General features: G+C 31.1%; 2 protein-coding genes across 4 annotated transcripts; one reads left to right on the forward strand and one right to left on the reverse strand.

Annotated features, from left to right (window-relative positions):
- Positions 1–226: 226 nt before the first annotated feature.
- Positions 227–3,765, reverse strand: LOC121232089 (protein SPIRAL1-like 3). The gene is made up of 3 exons (XM_041117517.1): positions 3,613–3,765; positions 2,610–2,918; positions 227–452 (listed from the first exon to the last, which is right to left on the reverse strand). The coding sequence occupies exons 2-3, from the start codon at positions 2,889–2,891 to the stop codon at positions 372–374; spliced, it is 363 nt and encodes a 120-aa protein (XP_040973451.1). The 5' UTR covers positions 2,892–2,918; positions 3,613–3,765; the 3' UTR covers positions 227–371.
- Positions 3,766–7,609: 3,844 nt separating this feature from the next.
- Positions 7,610–11,986, forward strand: LOC121232090 (uncharacterized). 3 transcript variants are annotated; one of them, XM_041117519.1, is made up of 8 exons: positions 7,652–7,767; positions 7,903–8,547; positions 8,683–9,420; positions 9,520–9,601; positions 9,768–9,837; positions 10,489–10,674; positions 10,803–10,863; positions 11,650–11,986. In XM_041117519.1, the coding sequence occupies exons 2-8, from the start codon at positions 7,926–7,928 to the stop codon at positions 11,814–11,816; spliced, it is 1,926 nt and encodes a 641-aa protein (XP_040973453.1). In that variant the 5' UTR covers positions 7,652–7,767; positions 7,903–7,925; the 3' UTR covers positions 11,817–11,986. The 3 variants fall into 3 exon arrangements, 2 of the variants coding, with proteins under 2 accessions (XP_040973452.1, XP_040973453.1); XM_041117518.1 differs by having other exon boundaries at positions 7,610–7,767; positions 7,903–9,420; XR_005930302.1 differs by lacking the exons at positions 10,803–10,863; positions 11,650–11,986 and having other exon boundaries at positions 7,903–9,420; positions 9,520–9,596; positions 10,489–10,517.
- Positions 11,987–12,965: the final 979 nt, after the last annotated feature.

The following is a 12,965-nucleotide window of genomic DNA, read 5'->3' on the forward strand; positions in this document are numbered from 1 at the left end:
AAATTATTTTCTTCCCACTTTCTATTTCCTCCTCTCATTCCTTCACTTTTTAACCCAACCAACTATTCAAATCGATAAAACATACCACTTTATCACAAATATGCGCTCTCATGTAAGCAAGTTTCCATTTTTTCTTGAATATATTACTTTAATATATGATAAAAGATACTTATAACACTTGATGAAAGGATTGGATAAGCATGGTTAACTAATGGTAAGCAGTTGCTTAGATAGGAAAAAGCTTAATTTGAAGTTTCCAGAAAGTCCAGGATGGAAGGGAAACCAACATATTGTTTATACTTAAATATTTTCTGTCCCAAACCTTTTAGGACAACCATAAGCAGTGGTTCCAACATTTAATATCTCACATATCACTTCTCGCTGCCACCAAACAGGTAATCCAAGGAAGACCCACCGCCAGGCGCTGCGTGAACCTTAGTTGTCCTGCGCTCCTGCCCACAGACAAAGTTATCCAACTATTTAGTTTATGCTTACTCCAAAGAAAATAAATGGTATCGAATTTGAAGCATGAATGTTATAAGCATGTGTGATGCATGCATGATTTTGCCAAACATACGTAATACGAAAACCCTTTGAGGGGCATGCTAGAAACTATAAAATCATAAGCTAATACAATGACAAAACTTATAATATAATTTTGATCTCAGCATACGGATATTCATATCCATATCTCAACATGATACTGGTGCACGGGAAGTTCAGACCGCTAAATCATATAAACCAAGACAGGGAAAACAATGTAAAGTTGGCAATTCCCTGACTCAAGCTTCCATAATTTAGTAATAAACACGGATGAAATCAGAAATTTTGTGTTAGGGTCAAGATAAATTTATAAAATTTGAGAGTTTATGTTAAAAATATCAAAATTGAATTATTATTTTCTAAAAGGGGCCAAAATGATTTTTTTTTTTTAACCAGGCCGAGGATCCTACCCTTTGGATCCAACCCTGGCGACAGAGGTCAACTTCCCTACAATAGATTATGATTGCAAAACATTTACTTTATATTAAATATAAACAGAGGTCAACCAACAGTCAGTTGAGGTGGTGAGGACCTCACCCCTAATAAACATTTACTTTATATTAAATATTCCAAAACATTTTTTCTTAGGGTCAACTACAATAGTAGTGACTCAACTATTGGTCACCCAACTATTAGTACATTTATTTTTTAGGTCATTTGATTATGAAAAGTTAAAAATGGTTATTCAATTATTCAATTTTATCTTTTTTTTTTGTCATCATCTAATTAACGTGGCAGCTTTTAAAGTTGGCATGATAATAACTTTAACCCACAACATTTATATATTATGTCAATTTAATCTTGATTATGAAAAACCATACCATTTACACTTAGTGTAATTTGTTTTTTTTTTTACAAATTTACTTTTCTTTATGACCCTTTCACCTAAAAAACTAAAAAATAAATTTATTAATTAAATTTAATTAAAAATATACAAAAAAAAAATAGACACGCTCAAAAATCCAATATGAGTTTTACCTTATAAACTTTTGGCCCAACAGGGATTAGTCTCAAAACTCCTAGTTAGAGAAAAGAAAAAAAAGGAAATGCTCCTCCTGAATCCCAACATATCATTTCCTAATCATTTACGTCAAGTGAACTCATCTAGGAGCTTCAGCATATGATTTTAATTTTATGCAAACTGCAAAGCAGAACATAACTGCCAGATGTGATTTTTTTTTTCTGTTCTAATTAGATATGAGATATAGACAATTAGAGTTGTTCATGGGCCGGGTTACCCAGCCAGGTTCGAAAGCCCGCTCAAAATTTGAGAGGGTTTGGGCAAAAATATAAGCTCAAAAAAAAGGCTTAGACAAAAAAATAAAGCCAGTTTAAAAAATAAATCAGGCCTCGAGTAAGATATTTTTAACTAGAATCCAGGTCCAGCCCGGCCCAAATTCACTTAAGGACAAAAAAAACTGCATTTTTTTATTTTTAAATGTTATTTTCTTGTTTTTTTTGCTATTATTTTACTATTATATTCTACTATTTTATTGTTATTGTTTGGATATTATATAAAATTTATTTTATTATTAATTTTGTTATTATTTTAAAGGTATTTGTTAATTTTTTATTACTTTTAGAAGCATTTGCTTATTAAGTCGCATCTATCTTAGTGTTATTTAAGTCTACATATTTTTTAAATTTCATTTTTAATTTATTGGGAAATATTTATTTCGATGTTTTTAATATTTTTGATGTATTATATATATATTTAAAATAATATAAAAATTAATACGGACGGTTGTGCCGAGCCCGAGTTTTAGTATTTTTATCCGGGTCGAACTTGGGTAAAATTTTAAGCCCGTTTTTTGGGCCTGGCCCGAGCCTAATAAATGGGTATAATTTTTTAGTTAAGCCCAGCCCGAGCCGGCCCGACCCGGCCGATGAACACCTCTATAGACAATCATAAAGTATTAGCATCATTTTTGAAAGTGAGTATGATATTATAGATGGTGAAATTTCAGCAAAATGAAATTCATCAATTCTTTGAGTAGATCAACTGCAGACATTTGATCAAACATTACTAAGTGACCATTTAAAGAGAATTGAGACTAGTGTTTTACCGTAAGAAAGTTGCCACAATTCTGGCCATCAGCTCGGAAATAGTTGTTCGTTTTGCTCCCTGGAACACCTGCAGGGATCTCCTTGGCATCACCCGATGATGGTGAAGCAGTGGTCGGTTTTTGCACAGTTTCCTTCACAACCTCAATCTGCTTCTGAGGAACTTCATTACTGGTGGTGCCAGTACTCGTGACGTTGGTTGGTTTTGGAGGTGGAGCTTCTCCGCTCCCGAAAAGGTAACCCAAAGAACTCTGTCCCCCACCACTGCTGACTCCACGACCCATGTTCTCTAACTTGGGACTTCTAAGCAACTAATCCATGAAGAAACAAATATTCCAGTAAACAACAATAAATCTATAGTTATAAACTGAAAATAAAAAATTAACAAGAACCATTTACGTATATTGCTCGGACTCAAGGTGAGTTCTAACATGGATTTACTTAATGTTTCCAAAGTAACATGGCTATCTACAAAATCCCAAACTTCAATTCAAGTTTCAGAAATGAAACTAATTACACATTAGATTAGATAAAATCCAACATATGATGCAGTAGGATTTCCCATTAAAAAAATGTCTTTTAATCAAGAATAGCCCGCTAGTAAACCCAAATCCAATCTGATTCAAAGTCTCACATTGTGCTGAAATTTTCAGTTTGATGTGAAACTTAACAAGCAAATCATCAAGAAAAGATCTAAAAAAGCCAGATGCAATTACATAAATGAGATTCAAAAACATTTTCAAGGAGATTTAAGAAAAAAAGAAAAGGAAAGCCAAATGCCTAACGTTTCATCATACAATATCGACCCGGAATGCATAACACCATGTCAAAGCATAAAGCGGAAAAAATATCGCGAATGTATAACGCCATGTTATTAGAGCATAAAGCGGAAAAAACAGATCGAATACAATCAGGATTTTCTCAGGAAACAAACAGAAATAAATAAATGAAAAGAAATTTGAGCATCGGTTTCCTTTTTAGAAAAATTTAGGTTTAGCTTCTCACCCTGTTTGTTTGGTTGTTCTTTGATCAGATCTGAAATCTGAAACGAAAGCAGAGAACAAGGTAAATTATGGGTGGGATTTTTAGCTTTTATTTTTCAATTGTTTTATTCAATAATAATTTCTTTAAATTTTAAAAGAAAATAAAATAGGCCTTAAATTATTGGTTCCACCGCATACTATTCGATAAGAGGAAACTACGTGGTACCCACTACCACTCAACTATCGGTAATTTAATTACGTAAATGGTAACTTAATAATTTAATTTTATCTTTTTAATCATCATTTGAATAATATTAATAATTTTTAAAATTGATATAATAATATTTCTAACTCAATATTTATAAATCATCTTAATTTAGTCTTGATTTTAAAATAAATTAACTTTTAACATTTAATATGGTTTGTTTGTTATTTTTTTGCATTGAGGGTAAATTTTAAATAAATAAGAAAATATGAAAATTATTATCTTGAATTTTTTGATGTTTCTATTATTTATGTGTATATTTTCAATCATATTTAGTTGATAAATTTATCTTTTTAGTTTTTTAGGTGAAAATATCACAAAAAAATAAATTTGTAAAAAAAATCAAATTACATAATATGTAAAAGTTTAAGGTTAAATTTTTCGTAATTAAGACTAAATTGACACAATGTATAAATGTTGAGAGTTGAAATTTTTATTATGTCAATTTTAAAAACTGCCATCATTAACTAGATAATGACCAAAAATAACAAAATTAAATAATTAAATAACAAAATAAATATATTAATTGTTGGATCACAAAAAAGAAATTACTACAAGTATAGTTCACTCTAACGAAAAATGTTTTGGAATAATATTAATATAAAGTAAATGTTTATTATTAATGGAAAGAGTAATTAAGAAAATTTGCATCGAAATTAGTTCTCAGAACAATTTAATAAGTAAATCGTGACAAAAAAGATTAGGAACGAAATGATATGATTCAAATAAAATGTAATAATATTATCTTTTAAAGGAATTAATATTATTAATTAAGTTAAACTTAGTGTTTTTAATTAATTAATAATATATTAAATAAAATAATTATATAAAAATATTCAAAAAATTTGAATAGTGTTTTAATTAAATTGAAATTTTAAGTTTAATTTATTTATAAATCTTAATATATATATATATCAAATTTATTCTATATAAGATCAAAGATAAATTTACTGCAAATAAGAAAATTAACTTGATTTTATATATATTTATATTTTTAAAATCAATACCGCAAATAAAATTGGGTAGGGCAGAATTTTACAAATATGCCTAAAAAAATTATTTAAGAAATTATGTTTTTTTTTTGTTTATGTACATTATTTTTTTGAGAGAGAAAGGAAATTGTATTCATCGTTTTTATTTTTTCTCCTGAAAATGCATTTTCGGTAATAATTTCAATGCTAACTTTTCCAACGGCTAAAATGATTCTAAAAGCCAATAACTTTTTTATATAAATCTCTTTAAACTTCGTTCTTTTCAACCAAATACTCAATACACATTTGGGATGCCAATGATTTTTTTTTTTGTAATTTTTCCAAATTGTATATTTTATTTTACATCCCAAATGTACACTTATTTACAATATACGAAACTTATTTATTAAATTGATTTATTTTGTACCATATCATATTGTGAGTTTAAATTTTACAATTATTTCTATTACTTTTTTATTTAAGTTTTTCTCCGTCCATTTGTTCAATACAATATTTTGAAAGAGCATAGAATTGCTTAGAAGGTACGGAAAAAGATTAAAACATTGGCTTGTGTTTTCATTGCATGAGTTAGTGTTTTAATTAGTTTTTCTCTAAGATGTTCTCAGGTTGTGTGGACATATTGGCTTTGCACGCCCTAGGTTCCTACAGTAACATAATAACCTTGGTGTGTCTCCCTACTCCTGAATATCCATATTGTCTCATATTTGAGTTGAGTACTTAGCCAACCTTTCGGCTTATGCTATGAGTTCTTATCTAGTGCCAACTCGAAAGGATCATGCGAGGTAAGCAGCCACATGTTTTCATCCAGGATAGGTGGGAATTCAGATTTCCAAAATTTATACGTGCATTCAAGATTGTAAACTTCGTCAACATATGTTATGCAATCTACACGTGCCGAGGCCCATGTCGCAATTGCACGTGCGCGTGAATAACTAAGTGTTTGAAATCTCCCACAGTCACAAGTCATTTGTCTCAAGTCTATGCAGTATGCTCCACCAATAACTCCTCGGTTGGGTCTATGGGGCTGCTTAACCCAAAATCTTAGATTTGGTTGTGAGTGATACACTAAAGTCATTAAGTTCGCGATTTCTACATTTCCTCCAATATCTTTCGCGAGTGACACACTGAAGCCATCACATGATAAGTTGGGACCGCTTTGCAACTCGTGGTCCAAGTTGATGGCAATTGTACCATCTTGAATTGAAGTGTAACTAAGGTTTCAATTATACATAATTTATCAAATGATAGAGCATAATCGGGGTCATAATTGATAGTGCTAATGTGGGCACGACAACGAGATTCTCCTCATCAGATGAGCATGCTTCATAAAACCTATACACAAGTGCGAAGAAAGAAAACACAATGGGTTTTCCAGTATAATCAAGTAATTTGTGTTATTTATCTCCACTGAAGGCCGTGACCTTGTTAGTATAATTTGTTACACCTCAATTCTGTCACAAGTTATAACAACGAGGTCACCGCTTTTGGTGGTGATGGATAAAACGTAATACTTGATTATAATGAAACGCCACAGTGTTTTCTTCCTCATGATAGTATATGAGTTTTGTAAAGCATCCTCTTTTGATTAGAATAACTCGTTGTCCTGCCTATATAACCATTGGCAACTACAACACCATTTATGTTCCATCCATTGACAACATAACATTTATAAAGTTATGAAAAAAAATTATACTATTTAAATCCCAAGAAATTCTAAAGTTATAATCAATAAAATCATTATAAAAAATAATTTACATGCTATAAAAGTACTATAATATATTTATGTATAAAAACTTATGGCCAAGAAATCTATTATTTCAATGTTCATGATATACATTATAAAAATAATATACTTATTTATAGAAAAAAATGTTATAGTTATTTTTTAATCATAACTTATTTTTGGACAACTTATAAAGCCCTTTCTTAAAAAGGTTATACGTTATAGATTTTATATTATTTTTACTTAATTTTCATATTATAAAAAATAAGTCTATTTAAGTTTTTATAATTAAAGTGATAGATTAATTGGATTGTAAATTTAAATATTATAAAGTTGATGTTAGTTATGCAAATAGAAAATATTTTATTGCATTATATGACATAGTAAGATACCATTTGAAAGGATGATACTAGACATAAGCATAGAAGATAGCTCGTGAACTATTTAATATGTGATATTCAATGCCTCGAAATGTGGTTGAAAATGCATTTATCAATGTAAAAAAATATTTATCATATTACCAATATCAAACATCACCTTAGTAAAGTATAAAAAAAATAAACAATGTTTGATTGCACTAGGATGTTGCATAATTTTAATCATATGTAGAACTGGGATGATTCATACTTCAAAAACTACATAAAGGAAGAAAATCTCGATAATCATAATGATTTAGATTCAAATTCAAATGACAATAAGGTGCATAACCCAACAAATATGCACTAGAACAATCAGATAAGATGTTTGTTTTTCTTGTTATTTTTATTAGTAATCGTGCTATTGAATACTTTTTAAACTAACATAATACATATGATAATTAATTTTAATTTTTATTACTTGCTTAGAAATTGTTTTTATTATACCAATAATTTTTATATGATAAAAGGGAATTATGATATAAATTGTATTAAGTTATGAGTCAAACACGTCTAAAAAATTATTATCTTTATAATTACAAAAAAATAAAATTACTACTATAATAATTACATTTTTATTCAATACCTTTATAATTTTAAAACATATCTTAAAATTTTAAAATATCATTATTTCAAAATTTCGATACATTCCATCAACTCAGGCACATGAGCTCTTTTATCATTGGGTTTAGGGTTTGGGGACGGAAAACAATATGACAATAAAACCCTAAATGCAAAGTCTACAACAACTTTCTGCGTCGGCGCTGCTTAGTATTTTCAGGTTCTTCTTTAAAACATTTCCCCCTTTACCTTTGCTCATTGTTAAGGGATTGTTTTGATGCTTCATTGCTTATTTTATAGCTTTAATCTTCTGCGCTTTTTGTTTTAATTTTTAATTTGCGGTGAATGAAAACAGGATCGACCTTGGAATTAAAAAAAATGGAAGTGAAAAATGTTTCAGAGTCATCGGTCTCGGATGCTAAATTGAGCCGTTCTGAAAGGAAGAAACTGAAGAAACAGAGGATGGAACGAGATATTGAAACTAGAGATGGTGAATCCCTTGACAAAGCAACTTGTTTAGGAACAGAGGACGTTGATTTAGGGGCAGAGCAATCGAGTCGTTCGCGTAAGAAGAGAAAGAGGAAAGAAAATTCTTTTTTGGAGTCATCGGGATTGAAGGAAGAACCGAACTGGTTAATGAATGATACCGTGTCAGGTAGAGATTCAAATGTACAGACTCCGGAGAATAATGTTTCGGAGAGTCCATTGAAAGGACAATCGGCTGATTCTGAAAGGAAGCGAAAGAGGAAGAAAAAGAAGAGTAAGATGGCTACATCTGTGGAAGTTGACAACTCTTTGGTAGATGAAAAGAATAAAAGTGACTCTCATTTGGAGTCTGGACTGGAAGGGGCTCAATTGAATGAACAAACTGTTCAACTGGAAAGTAAAAGGAAGAAGAAGAAGAAGGGGAAAGGAAAGAAGACAACGCTTAATGTCATGGAGGATGAAGATATTAGCTCAAAGAGCAATGGCAAGGACAGTAATGAAGTTGAAAATGGAAGTAGGTGTACTGAACCTCAAATTATTAATGAAAAGAATATTAGAAAGGAGGATCCTATTTCTATATCAGAAACTGTAGAGTCGAAAAATACTAACAAAATTTCTTTGATAACTTATAAGCAAAGTGATTTTTCAGGAATTCAAAATCCCCGTGTTGATGGAGATATTGTTATGCCTGAAACTGAAGTTATTGAAAAATCAAAAAAGGTAAAAACCCATCACAAGAAGAAGAAGTCTTGTAATCTATTGGGAGATGGTTTAGAACATGTCCAGGAGATTGGCCCAATACAGATTTCTGTTGAGCATAGAGAGAAGGAGCCTACAATTGGTTGTTCGGAAAATGGGTCCGGTGAAGTACCAGTAGGTCACGCTATGCCTGCACAGGCTTCAGAGGAAGCATTGGGCAACAACATAGGCATTGAATCTGATCTTAAAGGAAGGAAAAGAAAGAAGTCGAAGGATGTTGAGAAAGAAACCAAGATGGAAGAAGTTAATCCTTCTCCTTTGAATTTGGCTGTTGCAAAAGATGATGTTACACTGGCAGCTAATGTTTGTCCTTCGAGCTTGTCTGTCACAAAAGATGATGTTATACGAACAGCTAATGTTTCTCCTTCAAACTTGGCTGACACAAAAGACAATGTTACACTAGCAGCTAATGCTTCTCCTTCAAACTTGGCAGTCGTAAAAGACAATGCTACACTAACAACTAATGTTAAAGAGAACAATTTCTCACAAACATTGCACTCTTCATTTCAAAGAAAAAGCGTCTGGCGTCCTAGGAAAAAGCTTCTTGTGCTTGATTTGAATGGAATTCTTGTAGATGTTGTTCAACAACCAAATAGAAAGCCAAATACTAGAGTAGATGGGAAAGGAGGTAATATATAGTAATTGAAATAGAAATATCTGAAATCTTTGTTTGTCTTCCATTAATTATACTTCGACTGTGGCTCATGTTTTCTTTTTCTCTTTACAGTTTTCATTAGACCATTTTGTGTTGAATTTCTCGAATTTTGCTTCAAGACATTTAATGTCGGAATCTGGTCATCAAGAGTTAAGTATGCTCCTGCCTTTGCTTGAGAAGTGTCTTCCATAGTTATACTGTTGTTATTATTATTATTATTATTTAAGCGTTGCCATGTTACATAAGTGAACTGTAGAATGTAATGCTCCTTCATGAATGACGCTATGCTTTGACCATGTTGCTATTACTTGTTCTTGCAGTAGAAACATGACCAAGATGATTGGGTTTCTTCTTAGAAAACAATGGAAACGTAAATTGTTTTTCTGTTGGGTAAGCAACATTCCCTGTGGTATTTAACTATTTCTAGTAATGGGATAATTGCCAAAGTTTTGGTTATATCATTTCTTTCTTGTCTTTTTCATCGTATGCATGGCCTTCAATCAATGAGCTACATTTGCATGATTAGTTAATCACATAAGGTGGTTTTAATTAGTATGTGTGATTTTTGAAAATATAAATGACATACTGAAGCTGAACTATACAGTATACAGGTTATATATTATTCCAAGTTCAATTCTATATGCTTATATATCTACCCTACTACTAATACATCTATATCTTATGGAACATTAAACGATATAGTACTTAACACATAGTAATACCCAACATTTCTAAATCTATCCAATCCAGCCAGTTGAATCACGAGTATGCACACTCAAAATACTCGAGAGATAAAACAGAGCCTAAGGAAACTAGCTTTGTTACTTTCCTTTTTTAACTAAAATAACATTCTTGTTCTAAATAAATCTGATTTTCATCAAGTTTTGTATTTGATTGGGGGGAATATAAGCCAGATATGCAAAACTCTTGTGGGCTAAAGTGGCATGAATTTTTTTTATAGATGCTTCTCTCTTCTGTAAGTACATTAATATGTTAGTGCTGTGTATAATTTATTCGTCTCATGATATGGGTTTCTTGCAGGACCGGAAACTGTGTACAATTACAAAATTCAAAACCCTCGAGAATGAGGAGAAACCGCTTGTTTTGAAGGAACTTAGAAAATTATGGGATAGGTGTTTACCCGAGCTTCCTTGGAGGAAGGGTGACTATGATGAATCAAACACACTATTGTTGGATGATTCGCCATATAAGGCTTTGCGAAATCCTGTGAGTTTTTAAATGTTTTCCTTTATTTGCTTACTCACTTGGTGAATATGGCTTATTTAACACTTTGGATTGTTGAAATTCAAATGCTGCTCTAATACTTATGCTAGCTTCTATCTTTTCATTCGTAGGCAAATACTGGTATATTTCCATATCCTTATCAATACACGGATGCCGATGATCATTCATTAGGTGAGACATGAGCTAAGCATGTTTTAGGGAATTAAAGGTACACAAACAGATGGACCTTGATGTAGTATATAAGCCTTCACGGGGGGCATATTGGTGATCTTACCTTTTAGGCCTTTTTCACAGAAGAGAAAAATGTAAAAGTGAATCTTATTAAATAGGCCCTGTAAATCCTACTCTTGACCTATGTTAAAATCATAAATTTGTTGGGTCCAAATAAGTCTTTCCTGTCAGGGAACTCCGATAATGGAGTCATTGTATTTGCATGTATTACTGTGTTATAAAGCTGTGTTCACTATATGGAACAGTGTACGTGCAGTCAGTAATCATACTAATGTGATTGTCGTGCCATTATCTCAAGTCAGTTATGCATATATATATTTATCTTCTAGGTATTGTGAAAACATCATTGACCTAAATCATTTTCAGCTGATCTTTTCAACAGTTGGTAATGCTTCATTAACTTCTGCAAGATCAATGGATATACCTTTGTTTGGCTTGCCCATAACTTTGTAGATTTGGCTAGTGATGGTTTAGTTATGTTTCAGTAACTGGATATACTCTCATATTTCAGCAATTTTTTTTTTTTTTTTTGGGGGGGGGGGCGCTGGGGGGGAGCCCAAGCGGCTTTATAGATCATTACCTGTATATGATATTGGTCCGTGTTACAGATCTGGCATTAGAGTTTTGCATCAACGGTCATCTGTAGTGTACCTAATTCCCTCATTTTATTTATCCTTGTGTATGCATTTTATCACAATTGTCATGGTTAAATAATGTATGCAACAGCACCTGGAGGAGATATTCGAGACTATCTTGAACGGATAGCTGTAGCAGAGAATGTTCAGAAGTTTGTGGAGCAAAATCCATTCGGGCAACAGGCTATCACAGAGGCAGATCCGCATTGGGAATTCTATTCCCAAGTTATAAAAGATGTGAGGTTACATGCTGGGTAATTCCCATGCTGATATTTTGAATGGTAAGTCCTCCAATTTGGCATCTTTTTAAGTGATGTTAGCTGAGCTGCATTTAGAGTTTTGTTTCAGTATTAGGCCTTTCATACAACACACTTGAGATGGCCTTCCTTTTATTGGTAACTCTCAATTCATTTTCTAGTGTTTTTACACATTTGTTCTCCGATGAGTTTAAATGTTGCTTCAATTATACCAATGTATGTTAGAATATGAGTAGGAGGATATAATCTTTCGAGGACGTTCAACCAACAATTGTTGCTTTTTCTCTCTTTTCAAATGATAGTTATCCCTATGCACCTTGGAATGAGAGCAAACATGAAAATAGAAAGCGTTAAATAAGTTGATCCATGAAATCTCTCTAATACCAAGCTAAAAAATATACATAGTAAGGGACATTGTATTCCCAAGGAAAGAACGTAAATTTGAACTTTAGAGTTGATATTATTGAAAGAGGCAGTCATGAATTTTGAATAGACGGTAAAAACAGACATGAAAGATTAAAAAAATACACTGGTACAGGTATTGTGCAAGTATTACTTTTAATACAATTTTGGACTCTTCTACCTGTTTATCTATACTATTATTTAAGTTTTTGATTGAATTGGTGTTAAGAGTCAATAGGGAACCAACTTGGTTAGAGAAAATATCCTTTTGTATTTAAATTAAGTTATATTATTTAAGGGTATTTTAGTTGTTTTAATTTTTTTTAAAAAGATCATAAAAAATTTGCATATGGTGTGATTTAAACTCATACCACTTGCACTGATAAAACTTTAATTTTATTACTCAATCAATTTTTTTTTATTTTGTTCTATAGTTTTTAATTTTATTATACATATTTTATTATTTCTATCAATTGATAATGTTTTCGATTGAGTTAATATCACAAGTTGACTTGATACGAATTTAAGATTGATAACAACATCATAATAAACTATTGTAATGCATTTAGGATTCTTAATTTGATGTATTTACGTGTTTAAATTTTGTTTTACTCACGATTTAATTTTTTATATTTTAATATCATACATATTTGATATCATTATTAATTAGTTTTAAATTATACATTTTATTATTTATGATATGTTATTTTTAAACATACTTGTATACTCTAAATATGTGGTTTTCAAA

This window comes from Gossypium hirsutum, chromosome A07 (genome assembly GCF_007990345.1).
Source record: "Gossypium hirsutum isolate 1008001.06 chromosome A07, Gossypium_hirsutum_v2.1, whole genome shotgun sequence".
In the NCBI taxonomy this organism is placed as follows: Eukaryota; Viridiplantae; Streptophyta; class Magnoliopsida; order Malvales; family Malvaceae; genus Gossypium; species Gossypium hirsutum.